Genomic DNA, 20,840 nt, shown 5'->3' with positions numbered 1-20,840 from the left:
CATATTGTTCCCCCCATGGGCTAACCAGTGCCAAGGAAGGCTCTCTGACATAGCCCTTGACGCTTTCTCCAAGAACGATTTCTTGATGATGGTTAAGGAGAAAATGCGTCTTGTTCCCTTCTCTGTGGGGATCCCTACTTATTGGATCTTTCCAGTTTTTCCTGATTTTTCCCTGACTGTTTTGAGTTCCACCCATGAAATTTAGATAAGGCTACATCTTTTTATTTTCCTTGAAGGCTCTCTTCCTAGTAATACTTACCTGGCCAGATGAACCAAGAACTCCAACCTAACATAGGTTAGTTGAATATTTCCCTCCTTATTAGGATCTTGAAAACTAAAACTGTTCTTTGGAGTCTCCCCAAGGACTTTCTCTGGAGAGTGGTCACACTTTACATTGGCCAAGAAATTGTCCTTCGTTTTTCTGTCACGGGTCCAGCTTCCTCGGGAAGACGGTCACCCTTTACTCCTGCGTTAAGGAGGTGGGGCACAGGGAGGTCCTGGAGTGAAGGAGGCCTGCGCTTGGATCTGGCCTCTGCTGCCCGCTCGCTGAGCAGCTGTGGGAAATGTACTTCATTCTGCGAGCCTCAGTCTCCCTAACCATGGAGGGAACCGGACACGGTTTTGTGTGCCTGAGCGTGAGGCTCGAGTGCCGTGGCGTGCGTGACGGGTTAGCGTCGTCCTGCCCCTTGCTGGGCCTCGGAGTGGTAAGCGTGCTCCTACAGTGAGATTCCCGCTTCCTTAACCAGAGAGGCCGAGGGGCACGCCAGAGCCCCACTGCTCCCCGCTTTCTGGCCTGTGGATCTGTGGGCCATGCTCTCTGTGCTTGGGCGCCGGCTTCTCTGCAGACACAGGGTTCTGGCTTCTCCACTGGGCGTTGCCTGGTCTTCTCCCTCCCACTGCGTTTCATGTCTCCACGTGCACACACCCCCCCCCCCCCCCGCCCCTGCAGTGCTGTAGTGGCCACAGCCATTTGACCTTGTTCTCCGCCTGGCAGTGCGTGGGTACCACTCAGGTGTGATGGGCCCACAGCACGTTTGGAGGTGGACTTTTTCAGTTATACTTGCTTCTCTCCAGGCCTCAACATCCTTGCTGCTTTTTTTTATTCCCACTGGCAGGACCAGGCTAGGCTTTTTCTGATATTTCAGTTCTTGAATCTGATCCTTAGAATCAGAAAACCTAAAGAAGTCACCACAGGTTGCCAGCAGGTGAGGAGGGGAGAGAGGACAATATGACCCCAAACAAACAAACAAAGAAGATGGTCGTTTTACATGGAGGCACATGCTGCAGAGAGAGACGTGCTTCCGTAACTGCTGTCCAGCTAGCCTGGTGTGTGTGTTTGGGGGCTTGGGCCATGGCCTGGTCAGAGCTCCAGGTGCTGGCTTCTCTTCCTGGCCACCTCCCTGCTGCCTTCCTATTTCCTCTGCCTTGTTTCTGGCCTCCCAGTGCAGAGGTTCCAACTTCTCATGTTACGCCCCTGAGCGTAAGACGAGGTCAGTTTCTCGGAACCTCTTCTTTCTGCTTAAAGTCGGACATCCCGGGCTTTGGCTGTGCTCTGATGTCTGCTTCCTCAGATGCGCTGGTCTTCAAGGCCAGCAGGCTGGGAGTGGGGTCAGGGTCTGGCTGATGTGCTCTCACGGTGGCAGAGGAAGGACAGGCTCGGGAGAACGTGGGTGGCCCTAGGCCCGGGTGTCAGGGGTGGACAGGAGCACTTGGATGGTCGCTTAGGAGTCAGGTCCTGGACTTGCGCCTTCTGTTTTCCAGAGTATCATTATATGCTTAGGATGAGGACCCAAGAAAATGGGGCATGCTCTGCTTTTCACTTGTGTAGCAAGTGCACTGGGGATGGGCTTTAGCTGACAGCGCGCTCCTGCCTTCAGATAATTTACAGTCTCGGCGGGGGTTGGGGGGGGAAGCATGTTTGTACAGGAATGCCTTAATGAGTGGTGTAAGTTCTGAGACATGCTGGCAACTCATCGTGGCGGTCAGGAAGTGGAGGTGATTTCTGTCTGGCGAGGCAGAGGAGGCTTCCTGGAGGTGGTGGCTGTTAGGTGAGTGAGGAGATCAGGACCCTCTTAACCCCTGCAGAGCCACCTAGGAGGGTGAACGTGTGTGCTAGCAGAGAATGGGAGGTGTTGAGGATCCACTCAAGGGGTTTGTACTTCATTTGGTAGAGGATGAAGGAAAGGAAGAGCGCGTGAAGGGCTTTAACCTGGTCAGAGGAGTGCTTTATTTAGGAAGAGTAGCCTGCGGATGCCGTGTAGCCTGCCGTGGAGTGGAGAAAGACCGTGCACCCAGAATCCCTGCGGGAGGCTGAGTAACCCGGGGAGGAGAGGTGGGGGCCTTGACCCAGGGCGGCCTGTGAGGCACAGGGGGCCGTCATGGGCTGGACTCGGCTGCTGTGTGTGTTCGCCTCAGTGTGAAGGTGGGGTCAGGAGCAGGGAGGGGTCAGATGGCATCTTACCATCACCCATGACTGTGAGGGCCCGTTCAGTGCTGTTCCAGGGGCTTGAGGTTTACTTTCCTCCTGTAATAAAATAGGTTTGATATTAGTTTATAAAACATTTATAAAGTAAAACAAAACTTTGATATGCCTTCTGGTTTTATTGGCAAAGTAGTGCTTTAATATATGTTTGTCAATTTTGGTGTGCTCATTTAAGGAATTTTAGTACACACAAACAGCAGAATTAGGATTTTAAAATTTCTGAGACATTATTTGGAACCTCCCAGAAAGTGACCCTGTTTTGATTCTCAAGCTTGCTGAACCTCCGTGAGTTTTACTAAGACCAGCTTGGTTTATAGACATCCCATGCTGTACATCTTAGGAAAGGAGGAGGGCTTTTCCATGGAGGCTTGGTTACGTCTTTCTGCTCTTCTTGTGGACGAGACATTGGCAATACTGTTTTGGAAGAGAGGTTCCCATGGCTGAGCGCAGGGCACAGAAGTCTCTCCTTTCTGTCTTGAGAAACCGTCTCCAACGTGGACTTTGTGTCACTGGCGGTGGTTGCCATCAACCATTCTCACTGGGTTGAAATTGGCTGTGTGGCCATTGTTTGGTTTGGCCCATAAGTGAGCAGAAGGGTCAAGAAATGGCTCTGAGGAGCCTGTGGTTCCCGCAGGTTCGGAGCGTTGCTGCTCGCTGGGGAGCACCTGTGCCTCACTGGCGGACCAGACCTTTGGAGAGGACTTGGGCCTCTGCGTGGAGAGGAGTGTTCCCACGCCAGAGCGAGGGGCCCTGATCTGGGACGTCCCCCCACCGCCCTGCTGGCCCTGCAGACTCCAGGGCATTGCTAATGTTGGATCGTCCAACAGAATGTGCTTTAATTGAATATAAGAGCTTTAGAATGAGTTTGAACTATGTACCGTTTAATTTTGGTATTGTGTAGTATTTGATTGTAATGAAAGTTAAATTTTTTCCTTCCATTTTAAAAATTAAAGTGAACGATCTGTATCTAGTCTGTTTGGTAACTTCCTGCATACATATGCTTCTTTCTTAAAGAATAGGTTCTTAGTTTAGTTGCTATTATATTCTACTTTGCCCCAAAATTGAAATTTTAGTTGCCTTTTAGCTTTCTTTAGAATTGCTAGTAGAATGTGTCTTCCGTGAACAAATCTCTTGTATTTTGTTGTAGGCTTTGATGGATTCTAATCTTCCGAGGTTACAGTTAGAACTCTATAAGGAAATTAAAAAGGTAGGCTTTTGTTTTCCATTGTTGAAAAAGTGCTACTGATTCACTGTATTGAACAGTGTATGTGAAATTTTATCTTTTATTTGATAAGGAAATAAATGCTGTTTGGTAAAGTAGACTTTATTGTTTTACTTTTCTTAAAAAGGTTGCTCCTCATTATTTATTAGATGGGATGGGAATTAAAATGGTAGTTTTAAAAAATATCTTTGTAACTCCATCCCATTAGACCTTAAAATTTCAAACGTAGTTACACATTTAAATGGCCTTTTCTTTAAAAATAGAAATTAGCAATGAAAAAAATGCTTTTGTTTATTTGAAGTCCTCTTGGTGACTCGTGTCCGCGACTCTTAAATGTAACACACTGCTTCTTAAATCCCTCAGAACGGCGCTCCTCGGAGCCTGCGCGCTGCCCTGTGGAGGTTTGCAGAGCTGGCTCACCTCGTTCGACCTCAGAAATGCAGGTAGAGTGGACACTCTGGGTTATTACTATTATTATTATTTTGGATGGGGGGCCAGCTCCGGTGGATTCTTGCCATGTTGGCTCAAATGTCATTTCTCTAAAGGTCTTCCCTGTGCACTCTGTCTGAAGCTGCCCACTTCTGCCTCTCCAGCTGCAGTACAGGTTGTCCTGATCCTTTTCCTGCGTAAAACTTACGGCTCTCAGGAATACTGTTGCACACTTCATCAGCGTGCTTGTTCGTTTTCTATCCCACCCTCCCCTGAGAGCTGTAGGAGATGTGCGTCTCAGGACAGTGGGGGCATCCCTGTCTGGTCCCTGCTGCAGCCCAACACTGATAACAGCGTCTGCACGTGGTACTTGCCGAAAAGATACTTGCCAGGTGGTTGAAGGTTGAGTACCACCTCATTGTTGCTTACCGTAGGGATTATAGAAAACTATGCCTTTGTCTATTATGTGGGTTAAAAATATGAGTGTTAAACTGTGAATAACGTTTTGACTGATTGAACCAGTTGTATCTTAATGGATTGAAAAACAAAAGAAGGGCCACAGTTTTCAACTCCTTCCTTCTCTCCTTCACTGGCAAGACGTGCTGACATCCACGGAGCCCTTGGCTTGTCCCTGAGGAACTGGTGGAGTGGCAGAAACCCTCTCTTTTAATATGAAACAGTGATCTAGTCCACTGAGCCTGACTGTAATAAGAGTCTTACATGATTGTGGACATACAGTCACTAAGGAAATTTCTTTTTATATAACCTTTTTCTTTTACTACCCTTATTTTGAAAACTTTGTTATATTTCTGAAGCAACATATCCCCAGTTCTCCACATAGAAGCCGAAGTGACCTTAAAAAAAATATGATTGGATCATGTCATTCCTTTACTTAAACTCTTTACTCATTTCCCAGAGCTGTTCATATAAATCCAGACTCCTTACCAAGGCACAGGGAGATCTGGCCCCCAGTGGCCCCCGTCACCTCAGACGCTCCGTTGACTCATTGGCCTGACTTCTTTGAAAAGTTGGGCATGTCTTCCTTGTGATGTCTGGTTTGTTTTCCCTTGGGTCATCTCCTTAGAAGGGCCCGCCTCCCTCCCTGTACAGTCCCAGGGGTACACCTGCTTGCTGCCCGTCTCTGCCACTAGAGGACGCCGCCGCCGCCACCAGGTGCTTGTCCTGTGGCTTCGACTTACCTGTCCTGTGACTGCTCCTCTCCAGTCCTGCATGGTCTGCTACTTCTCTGTAGAGGGCCAGGCTTCTCTCTAAGGCCTTATTCAGTTTCAATGCTTAGAAGAAATTTTGTAATGCTCCCTTTTCAAGAAAGCTTTATTCTTATTTCTTAATTTATTTTTTAAATGGTGTTTTCTTATATTATCTGTTAGTTTCTAATTTAAAATCTGATTATTTTAATAACTATTATAATTTACTGCAAAGAATTTTTAAAACAAGCTTTTGAGAGTCATGTGTGACTAGAGAAAGGAAGGATGAGAGCCTCCCAGCATTTGGGCTTCATCTGCCGTTAGTCTTCTAGCAGAGGTTTGTTTACCTTCCAGGAAGGACTCTTCTGCATGTAAAAACTGGTTTTTCCCGAACAGACACTGAAGTCATCGCTTGTGTTTCTCATTAAGGCAGGCCCTGGAAGAGTAATTAGTGTCCCTCTCACATGTGCAGGCCTTACTTGGTAAACCTTTTGCCTTGCCTGACGCGCACAAGCAAGAGACCCGAAGAGTCTGTCCAGGAGACCTTGGCTGCAGCTGTCCCTAAGATTATGGCTTCTTTCGGCAATTTTGCAAACGACAATGAAATTAAGGTATGATTGCTGCTTCAAGTCACAGGCGTGGGAGTTGGGCTTTTGCACAGGCAGGCATTTGAGAGTACTTCTCGAGTTAGGCTGTGCTTCGTGATTTAGATTAAAATCTTTTGAGCTCTTTGGAGGCACACTGAGAGTTTCTTTCCACTTCTGCTTTCTTATTGTGGGGTGAAAAGAGGAATAGGGAGATGGTTTATAGATGCAAAATCAAAAGGCATTTTGCCAGAGCAGACTGGTTTTGGGGTGTAAGATTGACTGCTTAGCCTGGCTGAAGAAAGGCCGCTGTCCCTGGACTGCAGGCAGGAGAAAGCTCACCGATGATGCCTCGTGCGTATGAGTCCCCTGGGCCGTCGGGGACCACTTCACTTCCTGTTTGTTTTTTGCCCCAACCAGCAACCTTCAAACCCTCTTTAGTGTTTTGTCTATAATGTCCAGAAATCATGACCCTGTCACATGGTCTGAGGATTACAGATTCTTGACTTCCTCCTTTTAGTGGGTCAGTCCTGTGTTAGTGTTTTTCTTGGTGTTTCCCTCCACATTTCTAAATAACTTGCTTATACTGCTGGTTTTGGATTTTTTAATTTTTTTACAATGGAAAAGATGAATTCAGCTCTAACCCTTCTTCCCTCTTTTTACTACAGTTATATCAGTATTCAGTGTGTACATTATTATGCCTAAGTAAATAGTCACAGCTAGTTATGTTCTGTGCCGTGGTTATGTTTCTTTGTATAACTTTTCAGTATTTCTGGAGTCAGTAATTGCCTCTTTTTCATTTGCTTATTATTCTTTGGCAATTTCCATCTTCTCACATCTCCCACCGGTGCTGTGTGTCTCCGTTCAGTTGTGCGCGCGATGGGTAGTTTCCTGGACCCGTTTCCTCCGCTGGAGTCGTCCTGGGCTCCGCAGCCGCTGCTCCAGCCTGGTCAGGGCACCCCTTAGGTCTGTCGCACAGTCATGTCTTGGCTCCCCTGTCCGATGCCTGATTCCTGGCTGCCATGTCTTTGTCTCTCTAGGCTTACTCCTGGAGAGGGGGCTTCCTGAGGAAGGATGACTGGCAAGTAAATCGTTTGAGATTCTGCATTAGTGAAAATGCCTTGATTCCTCCCTCACACTTGGCTGGGCGTAGAGTTCTGGGGTAGAAATCGTCTTCCCTTAGGAATGTACAGGCTTTGCCCCTTTGTCTCGTTGTCTCCAGCGGGGCATCCGAGAAGTCAAATGACCTGATCTCTTAGCCTCTGAATGTGTCCTTCTCTAGAAGGTTTTTACTGTTTTGTGTAGGGGGGAGTGCTGGGTGCTTGACAGACCTTTTAATTTGGAACCTTCTAGCCTTCAGTTCTGGGAAATGTCCTTATATTTCTCTGACAATTTCCCCCCTTTATTTTCTCTGTGCTGTCTTTCTGAAATTTGTTAGTTAGCTGTTGGCCCTCCTGGACTGATGCACATTTGTATTATCTTTTGTTTCTACTTTCCATTTCTTTTTTCTGTACTTTTCTAGGAGATGTCCACCCTAAACTCTTCTCTGGAATTTTTGTTCCTGCTGTGTTACTAATTTCTAAGAGCTTTCTCGTGTTCAGAACGTTCATGTTTCCTGGCACCCTCTTCTTGTTTCACGAATACACTCTCTTAATCTTTCTGAGGATATTGATTATAGTTTCTTTTTTTTTTTTTTTTTTAATTAATTAATTTATTTATTTTTGGCTGTGTTGGGTCTTCGTTTCTGTGTGAGGGCTTTCTCTAGTTGCGGCAAGTGGGGGCCACTCTTCATCACGGTGCGCAGGCCTCTCACTATCGCGGCCTCTCTTGTTGCGGAGCACAAGCTCCAGACGCGCAGGCTCAGTTATTGTGGCTCACGGGCCTAGTTGCTCCACGGCACGTGGGATCTTCCCAGACCAGGGCTCGAACCCGTGTCCCCTGCATTGGCAGGCAGACTTTCAACCACTGCGCCACCAGGGAAGCCCCTTTTTTTTTTTTTAAATTGAGTTATTTGGGGTTTTTTTGGGGTTTTTTTTGTTTTTCTTTTTGTTTTTTTTTTTTTTATTTTATTTTATTTATTTATTTTTTTATTTTTGGCTGTGTTGGGTCTTCGTTTCTGTGCGAGGGCTTTCTCTAGTTGCGGCAAGTGGGGGCCACTCTTCATCGTGGTGCACGGGCCTCTCACTATCGCAGCCTCTCTTGTTGCGGAGCACAGGCTCCAGATGTGCAGGCTCAGTAATTGTGGCTCACGGGCCTAGTTGCTCTGTGGCATGTGGGATCTTCCCAGACCAGGGCTCGAACCCGTGTCTCCTGCATTGGCAGGCAGATTCTCAACCACTGCGCTACCAGGGAAGCCCGGATTATAGTTTCTTGACAACTTCCTTTGACCTCCACATTGTGTGTTTCTTCCGACTTCCTCTGTTCTATTTCCTGTCTTTCTCTTTTATGTCAGCAGTTGTCCGCATAGATTTGAGTGAGCCCCTAAAAAGCTTATTGGAAGCAAGTGTGTGGCAAGCTTTGTCCCCAGGTGGACTTCCTCAGGTAATGGGTGGTGAACCTGCTTTTCCACTGTGGGTCTTTAAATGTAGTAAGTCTCTTCCTCTTGGGCCAGTCAGTATCTCTAAAGGAAAATCCCTCATTCTCCTGCTTGGAGGCATCAGCCCAGCTGCATTTGTCCTGGGACCCTCGGATGGAAGGGTGCTGACAGTCTCACTGGTCAGAATGCAGACTTCTTCTTAATTTCTGTTTTCTGTCTGTGCCTCGTGTCTGTCCTCAGCTGTGGCAGCATCTCTGGGGATTCCCTGTCTCTGCGGGAGATGGGGAAGTGAAGACCACATCCCGGGCTGCCTGGGTGGGAGAGGGGCTTGGCAGTTTGCCCAAGGAGCTGTTAGATGAGCAGCTGTTTCGTCCCCACATCCACGCCACTTTCAGATGTCTCTGGTACTCCTAAGCCTGAGCTTTTCTTGGATTTCTGTGGCTTGAGTGAGCTTGCCTTTGGTTGGTGGCTTTCAGTCCTTCTCCGCAGCTCCCAAAAAGGCTTGCGTGGGAACTTCTGCCTGAGGACTGCAAATCAGTCAGTTACCACTTGTTTACTTTCTAGCTTCCAAAATTTGCTAATGCCTCTAGTCTGCCCTTGTCCCTGTTCTGTTCTTTTTGTCCTTATAAGTTTATGCTTTTTAAACCTTGTACATGTGATTCTGGTGGGGTGTCTGGGAAGTAGAGGTTCACGTGTCCAGTACAGCATGTTTGATCAGAAGTTTCCTAACAGGGGCCCTGCTGTGTTATTCTCAGGGTTACCTGTTAAATATTGAGACTCCCAAGCCTTTTATTTGACTGGTGTGTAATGTACATACAAGAGGCATGTAAATCATACGTGTACTCCTTGATGAGTGGTCACAAAGCGAATCTGCCCTTGTGGCCACTGCCTAGGTCTGGACATATGGAGTATTACCGGCACCCAGGAGCCTCCGCACCCTCTCCCTGTCACTACTCCCTCCTTCCTCCACAGGGCTGATCACTGACCTGGCTTCTAATGCCAGAGGGTCTGTTTTTAAATTGTAAATATGTAGGACCGTACAGTATGTGTTCTTTTCGTCTGGTTTCTTTTGCTCAGCACTAAGCTCGTGAGATTCTCCCACGTCACTGCGTGTGTCAGTAGATCCCGCGGTTTTTCAGAGCTGTGTAGTGTTCCCTTGTGATGAGTGGTGAATGTGCTGCAGCTCATCATTTTACTGCAGCTGGACCTTGGGTCGTTTGTAGTGTTGACTGTCGCGAGTGTTGCTGCTCTGCCTGTCCTTGTACGTGTCTCTTGGAGCACAGGTTGTGATAGCTAGAAACAGAGATTGTGGGGTGTGTATATGTCACCTTCGGTAGATGCCTCTAAACAGCTTTGCTAAGTGGCTGCACGAGCTTACACCTCATCCGTGGTGTGTGCGAGTTCCGGCAGCTCCCTGTCCTCACAGAATTGGAATTTTGGTCATTTTAAGTTTAGCCATCTGCTGAGTGTTCTGGAGTCACAGTTTGGTTTAATTTCCGTTTCCACTCCCTGAAGTACTCTTGACTCTAAAGCGGAATGAAGTACTCTTAAGTATATGTCCTGCCTATGTTTAGAAAAGTGGAGCTATCTGCCCTGCAGTCTAGCGCACTTCCTCCTCTTATGAGAAGAGCTTTTAAGGATGGTCTAGGTAACCTCCGGCCAGCAGCCTTCTACAGGGCATTCTCGGGATTGTGGGACTTGGACCCAAGAAAGCCCCCTCGAACTCTCATTCCATTTTACTATTATTCCAAACTTTAAGTTCACCATGGGCTGACTCTTCATAGTAATGTTTAGCTTTCATTCTGCTTAGAAGTTTGGACTAATATAGGATGATTATTTACCGTTTCAGTGATGCGTGTGTGTGTGTGTATGTTCTCATTCAAAGGAGTTCTTTAAAATGTATCTTTCCTTGAAGCTAAAAAAGTGTGTCAGAGATAAGTTGAGTGGTTTCTCCGGATATTGTCTCTGGGGAGAAACTGGAGGCCACAATCTACTAGGGGTGTCCTGTGGCCGGGGGTCTGGTCCTCCACCTCTCTGGTTCCAGAGGTCTAATCTGTGAATTCACTGAGCGTTGATGAGCCTCTGAGAACCAGTTTATGCCAACACGCAGTTAGGGAGAAGCTTATTTAAGTCAGATGCCAGTCTGTTAATTGGCTGCTCTTTTGCCGATGGTTAGACTTCCCCCGGTAGGGCCCCAGTGGTGTCCCTGACTTGCTCAGCGAGGCTCCGTACGTGCCCAACAGTAACTGGGCCAAATCGTTGCTCAGAGCATAGTTTAGAATGATGGGAAATAGACGTTCTTAAGTAACATAGTCACCAACCTCCTGCAGCTGGATGGTCACCCCCTTTCGTTCTTTGGATATTTTTGTGAAGACTAAATGGTCATCGTTAGCACTATAGCACCCCTAGAATTATAGCACCCCTCCTTTGGGTTTTCTTGGAGGCACGGTAACAAGTCTTATTCTCTGATTTCTTAGGAAAATAGCTGTGAGGAGTGTATGGTCCCAGCTCAGTTACGTTGCACACGTTTTCCAGACCTGAGACTGTCTCTTGGTGGCATTAGCAGCACATTTACAAGCCGTCGTTTAGGCTGGGACCTTGCTGTGATTGGCTAGCACCCTTCTCCTGGACTTCATTATTTGCTGTGTTGTTTTCTTTTTTTTTTTTACTGCATTTATTTTACATAGTGTTATTCACTGACCCTGGCCCCAACTATTGTGGGGACACCTTTTCTAGAAGTGAAGGCTTTCACTCTCATGTAGGGACGTAGATGCTGAGCAAGTCCCTACTCAGTTTATAAGGAAATAAATCGACTACATATTTGCAAACTGCTCTGAAATATCCCAGATTTGGGGTGCTTCCATTCAGCTCTAGGAAGGTCTCAAATTGTTAATACTTTATACTCCGCAAGAATTTGGAGCAAGTTATGCTTTTTGAAATACATGATGGTTTCTTTTTCTTTTTTTAAAAATAAATTTATTTATTTTATGTTAATTTATTTTTGGCTGCGTTGGGTCTTTGTTGCCGTTTGCTGGCTTTCTCTAGTTGCAGCGAGTGGGGGCTACTGTCCGTTGCGGTGTGCGGGCTTCTCATTGCAGTGGCTTCTCTTGTTACGGAGCACGGGCTCTAGGCGCGCAGGCTTCAGTCGTTGTGGCATATGGGCTCAGTAGTTGTGGCATGTGGGCTCTAGAGCGCAGGCTCAGTAGTTGTGGCACATGGGCTTAGTTGCTCCAGGGCATGTGGGATCTTCCCGGACCAGGGATCAAACCCGTGTCCCCTGCACTGGCAGGCGGATCCTTAACCACTGCGCCAGGGAAGCCCATGATGAGTTTCACAGGAGCTTCGTCTTCTGTCTACTTGGACTTTGCTTCCACAGGTTCTGTTAAAGGCTTTCATAGCGAATCTGAAGTCCAGCTCTCCTACCGTGCGGCGGACAGCGGCCGGCTCGGCGGTGAGCATCTGCCAGCACTCCAGGAGGACGCAGTACTTTTACAGCTGGCTGCTCAGCGTGCTCTTAGGTGAGGCGCAGGCCTGCTAGTGATTCTCCCCGTCGGGGGGTGGTCACTAGTGTTTACTTGAGACAGGCCTTTGAAATTCTTTAAAATCAGGCAGCCCCTCAGCTTCTGAACTGGGCCCTTTAGCCCTGGCCGGCTGGTAAATGTGAACGAGCCCCTGTGGGGTCTGGGTGAGGGTTCGGAGAAGGCTCCTCCTCCTCGGTGCAGCGGTGCGGATGCGGCCGGGCCCTCGGACAGCTGGCGGGGCGGTGGGCGGGAGCCTTCCCGGGCCTGGCCCTCTGGGCAGCACACCGCACCACGTCTCTGCGGAGGCCCTGAGTGCAGGGAGTCCCCGCGGCCGGAAACTGAGGCTCAGGTCCCCGTGAGGGGCCTGCACAGGCGCTCTCTGGACGGGTGTAGGCCTGCTGAAGGTTCCTCCTCGACTGGGGGCAATTGTGGAAATCCATGCTGGCAGGTGCTGCCGGGAGCACGCGGACAGTCGACGTGAAAGAGCTGCCTGGCTTTCAGAGGCAGTGAAACTCACTCACTGTGCAGGGCCTCGCTGAGCTGAGGCTTTAAATGTTACCCCGTAGAGCCACTCCTGGATTTTGGCCGCTCGCTGAGATACACTGTGTATTTTTTCCCGTAATGTTTGTGCCATCTGTATCCCTCCCTGCCAGCCTCATGATACGGTTCTGCTTTGGATCTCTTCCTGTTAACAAAGGAAGCCACGAGTCTCCCAGCAGCGAATCCGATGTGACAGAATCTTGTTGCTGCCTTTCTAGGTTTGCTGGTTCCCGTGGAGGAGGAACACTCCACCCTCCTGATTCTCGGAGTGCTGCTCACATTGAGGTATTTGGTGCCCTTGCTGCAGCAGCAGGTCAAGGACACGAGCCTGAAAGGCAGCTTTGGGGTGACACGGAAAGAGATGGAGGTCTCTCCCTCGACGGAGCAGCTTGTCCAGGTAGGCGCCCCGTGCTTTACTCTAGTGCTTGTGCGCCCATGACCAACGTTCAGAGACTCAACTAATTTGGAAGAGAAGTGGCAGAGCCGAGGCTTAAGAGCGTGGACTCTGGAGCCGGACCCCGTGGTTCAGATCCCAGGTCATGACCCCGGCTACTCGACCTGTGTGTGGTAGTGATGTCAGGTAAAAATGAAGGCGTCCCTTTACACTGTCACCGAGGGTACTGTTTACGTAGACCTGCTCGAAGCAAACCCCAACCGTCGTATTATTTTATCTGCAACTATTTCATGTGTCCCTATAGACGAGGACTCTTTTTTTTAAATTTTAATGACAACGCCCTTGTCATACCTAAAAAATAGAACACTTTCTTAACATCAGATACCCACGTATCCCCTGTCAGTTTGTTATTCTGCTCTTTGGAACCAGTATCCAAATAAGATTGGTTGATAAGAATTGTGATTCTCTTTGATCTGATGGTTGCCTTCTGTCCCCATTTTTCCCTTAGAGTTCACTTTTTGAAGAAACAGATTGTCCTGTGGAACTCCCGGCAATCTGATTTTTTATTACTTGACTCTCTGTTGTGTAAATTAGCATGTTTCTTTGTTGTCTGTATTTCCTGTAAACCAATAACTGGAGCTAGAGACTTGTCATATTTGGTGCATATTTTATAATATACATAATATCTGAGTTCAGTAGTACCTATACAATATTTTAAAATAAATATTATTGGAGTTGCATGCTCAGAATTTTTTTCTGATTTTTTTTTAACAAAAAAGGCTGCTTAGTCAAAAGTTTGGAGACCATTGGTCTAGTGGGGGAAGCAAGCAAACAGTCACTAAATAGCAAGGCGGGGGGTGTAGGGTACTGTAGAGTACATGGCGGGGGCAGGGGGTGTGCATGACCAAGGTCAGGGAGGCATGCTGGGCAGGCTGTTACGAGCTGATGCTTTTGGGTGAGTAGGATTTGACCAGACACGGGGAGTTGGGAGAAGAGAGTTTTATAGACAGAAGCTACAGCCTTTGCCAAGTCCACAGAGTGAGAGAGTGAGAGTGTGCAGGTGAGGGTGAGCTGGGTCCTGTAAAGGTCTCCAGGCTTTCTCACAGGTCAGTAGGGGTGCTGGGGGAAGATGTGGCTGGAGGGATATTGAAAACTGTGTTAAACTAGGAGAGCAGTAATCCTGGGAGGATGCAGTGAAGGGGTGTGGGATGTGGTGCTTAATTAATTACCGATTTTCTTAATAGTTAACGTTTCTTCAACACGGTTAAACAGCATGGCACCTTGTTGCATTAGCAAGCTAGATAAGATTGTCTCTAAAACATATCTAATCTATTTTCTTTTGACTGATGGCCATTTTGAATTAAAGTATTTTGATTAAGAAGTTCAGCTCAGCTAATGTACTAATAGCTTGGCTAGCTATATTTAAATAGAGTTTAAAATAATCCTGAGCCTGGCTAAACTGTTAAGCAAGTGTGGGCAAAATATAGATACTTTTAGATATGCAAGAATTCAGTTTGCTTTTCATGTGCACTTATTTTTTTCATGTATGCTTTTTGAAAAAATTATTTGAAGATGTATTCCAGCAAAATGAGAAATAGATAACAAAAAAAGAGGAAGTCCTGAAATCCAAGAAACAAAGCACCTAACCCAGGAATGTGTTAGAAGCAATTCTAAGATGACTAGTACTGTGTGCCATTCAGATTAGAAACAGGAAGTCCAAGGAGCTCCCTGTGACCAATGTTATGATTAAGTGCTGGGAAAAAGGGAAGGCATGTGTGTATGTTAAAAGGAGGGGAAAACCAGGAAGATTTATAAAACTAAGTTATCCAATTATGAAACAAATTAAAATGTTGAATAATTTTAAGCAAGTAAGAGATTATGATAAAAGAGAATCCATTTAACGGTTATCCTTGGGACATTCTCTCTCAAGTGACACAGGACTAGTAATAATGAAATACTTCTTTCTTTTCGGGTCCAGTCACATTAATAGGCTTTGCAGTGAAGGATGTTAATGTACACATGATGAGACACATACTGATTTTTTTTTTTTAATTGGAGTATAATTGCTTTACAATGCCGTGTTAGTTTCTGCTGTACAACGAAGTGAATCAGCTATACGTATACCTGTACCCCCTTCCTCTTGGACCTCCCCTCCCCCGCATCCCACCCATCTAGGTCATCACAGAGCACCGAGCTGAGCTCCCTGTGCTATACCGCAGGTTCCCACTAGCCATCTGTTTTACACATGGTAGTGTACTTAGGTCAGTCGTAATCTCCCAATTCATCCCACCCTCCCCTTCCTGCCCACTGTTTCCACACGTCTGTTCTCTACGTCTGCGTCTCTATTCCTGCCCTGCAGACAGGTTCATCTGCACCATTTTTCTAGATTCCACATATATGCGTTAATATGCAATATGTGTTTTTCTCTTTCTGACTGACTTCGGTCTGTATGACAGATGCTCAACATCTAGGCAAAGCACATGTGATTTTAAAAGTTACATCGTAGCAGATAAACGTAACCCTTGATATAAAAGCACTCAGGTAGCTAACAGAATTTGGGAGGAGGCAGGCGAGGTGAGGCAGTGTGGGTGTTCACTTCCCCCGTGTGCATAGCAAGAAGTCAGGAGATCCTTTGCGCAGAGTAGGTGGCTCAGAAATCACCGTGTGAAGCTGATTGCCTAGAGCAGGGCTCATGGGCCAGCTACTCAACTCCAGCACCGTAGCCGGAAAGCAGCCACAGACAGTGCACACACAGCCGTGTTCCAGTAAAACTTCATGTGCAAAACCCGATGGAGGGCCAGATTGCCTGTGGACTGTAGTTTGCAGATCTGTGACCTAGAGTTATGGAGGTAACCGTCAGAAGAACTAAAGGCAAGTCAGTCAAAGTAGCCACCTTTGAGACTTTTACTTTTTATTCTGTAAACTGCTATACTGTCTTTTTTAAAAAACGTATGCATAACTTTTATGATATTAAAGGTAAGGCTGCCCAACTTAGCAAATAAAAATAGGGGGTACCAGTTGTTTGAATTTCAGATAAATCATCAGTAATCTTGTGGTGTAAGTATGCCTGAAATTGCATGGGACACAGTTACACTACAAAATTATTTGTTTATCTGAAATTCAGGTTTAGCTGGGTACTCTGTATATTACCTGGCACCTCTAATTAAAGGGAAAAAGGATAAATACACTATGTTCATATAATGTGATATAGTATTAAAAGCACTAATAAAGTTTAATGTGATGCCTTTAAAAGCTTTGGAAACCCTTTCTCAGTGGCACTCATGACAGTACTTCTTGCTTATTAAGTGTGTGTTCGACTAGCTGTGCGCTCCGTGTATTTTGGGCTTTACTCTCCTTTACTAGTCATCAGTTTAGGGAGCTGGAGCTCTTCATTAGCATGCTTCTGCTTTTGTGGAAGTGCTCTATTGACTTTTAAGGAAGTAATGTAACAGTGAAAAAAATCCTGGGACTTTAGAAAACAGCATGGAAGCTATGATCACACTGGTCGAAGGGATAGAGAAGTTTTTAGAGAGTGAAATGAAGGCACAAATTTTCCCAACGTAAGACAAAACAAAAACCTGAAACCTAGGACACATTTTAAAAAGCATGGGAATAACACTGGTGTTTCTATTTCTAGGTGTACGAATTGACCTTGCATTATACTCAGCACCAAGACCACAATGTTGTGACTGGGGCCCTGGAACTCCTGCAGCAGCTCCTCAGAACCCCTCCACCTGAGCTCCTGCGAGCGCTGACCACAGCGGGCGGCATCGGGCAGCTCACTGCCGCTAAGGATGAGCCCGGTTGCCGAAGTCGTAGCGGAAGCATCGTGGAGCTTATAGGTAAGGCGTTAGGAAGGTGACTCTTGGAGTCCACCCTGCAGTGTTATTGGCCCCTCTCCTGACCCTTGCTCCGGTGCTGTGCTGAGCAACGGACAGCTCAGTTCCTTAGGAGACTTGCGATGCAGGTGTCGTCCTTATTGTGTGGACGGGGCAGGGCTGAGGTGGGAAGGCTAGGTGGCAGGGTGAGGCCGGCACGTGAAGCCCACCTCCTGCATCTGACTCGGCTGCCTCCGCGCGGCATTTCATCTGTCGTGAAGTGGAAGCATTCGGGAAGGGATTTCCAGACCCTGTGTCCCTTTGCCAGAGGTGGGGTCTTCAAGTCTTCCTGGAATTCTGGACTCCTTTTCTGCCCTCTGGGCCCTTTTTGCTGTCGCGCCTGATTCTAGAAAACCCCTTCTGTTCCTCTTCTCATGGTACCTCCTCCGCCCCATCTCTGCTCTTCTTCCCCATGCTCTTGGGCACTGGGCCCTAATCCCGCCGCAGGATGCTGCTGCAGACCTACCAGTCTAATGTGGAGTTGCCCCTGGGGAGCTGGAAGAGATGGTTCCCTGAGTCGCAGCCTCTAGAACTGGGTCTGGCACAGTGGCGGAGGCTTCTTTCTGCAGCCTTTGCTGACTGCGCTGACTAGGCCCGGCTCATGGGGTCTTTTTAGTGCAGTGTGGGTGCAGTGTGGCCTTTACCCACAGCATCTGCAGACCAGGGAAGGTTGGCGGGAAGTCTGACTGCTGCCTCGTTTGAACACAAGTGTTTGCCTGAACCATGAGTAGAAAATGTTGATCTGCCTATCCACTGTCCTTTGTACTGAACAATCCTTTTCTCTGTGGAATGCATGCCTTACAAATAATTGCTGGAAATACTAATTTCTAATGATTGTTTCTAATGAAAATTTGTATTTAATTATTAGTTGACCAAATAATCCGAGATTTCTAATGTTTTTAGTTTGACTTTTTAAATGCACTTTGAGCTCTTTTGCATTTTCGGTCATATCTTTAGAACTGTATATTTGAGTGTTAATATAATTTTCATGTTGAAATTAAAATTGTAACATGCAGTTTTCATGTTACAGTATGGTAGTTAAGCACCACCTGTAGAAATATGTTCACATATTTTCTAGTTTTAAAGTTGAATCAAGCTTAAAGATTTTCTAATTCCTTCTGGATTTTAGCGGCTTGTTACCTTACTTTCATCTGTCATTTTCTGTGATTTACAGCTGGAGGGGGTTCTTCATGCAGCCCTGTCCTTTCAAGAAAACAAAAAGGTGATTATTTCAGAAATGATTCTTATTTTGAATCTTACTGCTTTTTCTGTATTTCTGTAATGTAATTGGCTATGCCTATAACTCTTCTCAACAGGGTGATTATATGTATAAATGTTGCTGGAATCTGATAACCAGGCCTGAATAGTCCTGTAGGATGGCTTTTTAAAGAATAATTAATTAATTAATTAATTAATTAATTTATGGCTGCATTGGGTCTTCGTTGCTGGGCGTGGGCTTTCTCTAGTTGAGGTGAGCGGGGGCTAGTCTTTGTTGCAGCGAGCCGGCTTCTCATTGCGGTGGCTTCTCTTGTTGCGGAGCACAGGCTCTAGGTGCGCGGGCTTCAGTAGTTGTGGCTCGCGGGCTCTAGAGCGCAGGCTCAGTAGTTGTGGCACATGGGCTTCGTTGCTCTGTGGCATGTGGGATCTTCCCGGACCAGGGCTTGAACCCGTGTCCCCTGCATTAGCAGGTGGATTCTTAACCACTGTGCCACCAGGGAAGTCCCTAGGATGGGTTTTAAAAGTTGCTTGTGTATAAGAATTGGTTTGTCATATATTTCTTTTTTTTTCTTTTTTTTTGGTTGTACCACATGGCTTATGGGATTTTAGTTCCCTGACCAGAGATTAAACCCGGGGCCCCGGCAATGAGAGCACCGTATCCTAACCACTGGACCACCACAGAATTCCCTATCATAAATTTCTAATGCTTTAGGCCAGGGGTCAGCACATGTTTTCTGTAAAGGGCCAGGTGGTACACATTTTAGTCTGTGGCACTTACTGTCTCTTTTGCAATGATTCAACTCTGTCCTGTGGCAGGAAGGCAGCCATAGACAATACTAAGCTAATGGGTGCAACTTCATTCCAGTACAACTTTATTTTACAGAACTGGGCGAGCTGGAGTTTGCCTTCTCCTGCTTTAGGGAATGTTATGTTTGTAAAGGTAACTCATCTTCCCAATGAATTTTGTTTAGTATTAGGAATAATGTTTGGTTAATTATTTGGTGAATTTGGGCCTGGTTGTCATTTTTCAGACATATTTAGCTTTGTACATACCTAAGTTTCTGATAGTTTGTTTATTTTTATTTAATTGAAGTGTGTCTGACATGGTCTGATAGCTTTGGTACACGTCATCACTTATAGCACCAATTATGTTCTGTTCCAGTCTAGATTTCCATAGGAAAGAATTGCTGTTGTTTTCTATTTTGAAATTCTAAAAGACTTCTACCTTTTTTTTTTTTGAGGTATAATTGACATGTAACAACTAATCTTTTACATACAACATACTAATCTTTTTTTTGTGTCATGAGTTGAGTATTTAATTGAGAGCCTAATGCCTAATATTATTTGTAGTATTGAATGGGATCTTAACAGGAATAATATTCTAGCCTTAACTGGATTAAGTTAAGCAGTTCCTAGAAGTACTTAGAATTAATAATATTTGGGCCATCATAGTGTGGGATAGTTAGTCAAGTTTGAGATTTTGGTGAAAACACTGAGATTGCTTGAAAACTGAAAGGCTTCTAGGAAAAGCTAGCCTTTCTATTCTTGGACTAGGAAGAGATTTTCAGGCATGTGACTAGATTTCTCCGGCACTTGCCTTGTTTGTTTCTCAGTCACTCTTTCTGATGATGATGAGAAGATGACTCATTGACTGGTAGAGATGTATTTTGTTTTCTTGGGGCTGGGACGTGCGATTTGTCCTCAGTCTCTTTTTTGTTTTTCCAGTGTTTTGTTGTTGTTGTTTTTATTTAGAGCTGCAGTTTTCACAGTTTCTTGTCATAGCTGCAGAATTCTTTTTTTCAAGTGAAATCTGCCAGTACATAGGAGAGAGAAAAACAGAGTTGTTGTTGTTGGATGTAAGATCAGGGTGAGGGCTGGGGGCTGTGGCCTGGCATCTTGGCAGCAGCTTGGCCCTTGCCCCCTCTTTGGGAGAACTCCTTGGAACAGATTTGCAAACTACTCTTTCCAAAGACAGAGACTGCTTTCATTAACTCTGAATTCACAGGTTGGAATGTTATTTGCTTTCTCAAGGTAAATCACTTGTTCTGTAATAAAGGACCCTGTTATTTAGTAGATAAGCCAAGTTGCTGTGTTAGTTTCATCTAGATTTTGAGTATCCTTTGCTTTTTTCCGGCGTGGGGGGAGGGCTTTAATGTCACATCAGTGTAGATTTACGGAAGTTATCACCCCTATGACTTAATCTTTGAAGAGCAGTGAAATTAGAAATTGGAACTTACCAGTAATTATATTGATAGTGTCGTTTAATGACATTTATATGTAACATAACCAAAATGATTTAATGATCCCAGTTAAATCATGTTAAGACTTTTATTTTCTTTTTTTCTTATTAATATAATTTAGAAACCATGTACTGTAAAATGTATTTTTAGGATTTTGCAAAAGATGAAATATTCCATTCTCACAGATCATAACAGTACTTGAGTACTGATTATCAATGATAGAAATCTAGCAGATTAAAAGATAATAAAATAAAAGTGACTTTTAGGTATGAAAGTTTTATATGTAAGTTTTGATGTGCCATTGGAGATATGACATGAATATTCCAAAGGCTAATAGAATTGGTTCTAGCCATAACTTACCATTTTTAAGATTAAATAGTAATATAAATTATTTAACATTAACAGTAGTCTAAGTCAATAAATATTAATTATTAAAGTACTTTGTAGTACAGATTGAGAATCATTGCTTTTAATTCTTTTTCCATATAGGTTTATTGACTTCAATAATACTCTAAGTATGATATCTCTGCATTTTTTGTGTTTCACACTCTAGAGGTATAAAGGAACTTATATGTAATGACGGACTGAGAG

The 20,840-nt window shown here is 45.5% G+C and overlaps 1 protein-coding gene across 5 annotated transcripts in view; it reads left to right on the top strand.

The window, feature by feature from the left end:
- Window positions 1-20,840, top strand: part of HTT (huntingtin) — a 136,701-nt gene that overhangs the window by 22,827 nt on the left and 93,034 nt on the right. For 4 of the 5 annotated variants that reach the window (XM_082464328.1, XM_082464326.1, XM_082464325.1 and 1 more), the window contains exons 4-10: window positions 3,630-3,689; window positions 4,068-4,147; window positions 5,811-5,949; window positions 11,835-11,976; window positions 12,738-12,916; window positions 16,551-16,755; window positions 17,966-18,013. In XM_082464328.1, coding sequence (XP_082320454.1) covers window positions 3,630-3,689; window positions 4,068-4,147; window positions 5,811-5,949; window positions 11,835-11,976; window positions 12,738-12,916; window positions 16,551-16,755; window positions 17,966-18,013 — 853 coding nt within the window. The remainder of the gene's footprint in view (window positions 1-3,629; window positions 3,690-4,067; window positions 4,148-5,810; window positions 5,950-11,834; window positions 11,977-12,737; window positions 12,917-16,550; window positions 16,756-17,965; window positions 18,014-20,840) is intronic. The other variant, XM_082464327.1, reaches the window with a different exon arrangement.

The sequence above is a fragment of the Balaenoptera physalus genome (genome assembly GCF_965194825.1).
Source record: "Balaenoptera physalus genome assembly, chromosome: 5".
NCBI lineage: Eukaryota > Metazoa > Chordata > Mammalia > Artiodactyla > Balaenopteridae > Balaenoptera > Balaenoptera physalus.
The sequence above is the reverse complement of the archived record's forward strand: the minus strand, read 5'-3'. Positions and strand labels throughout refer to the sequence as shown.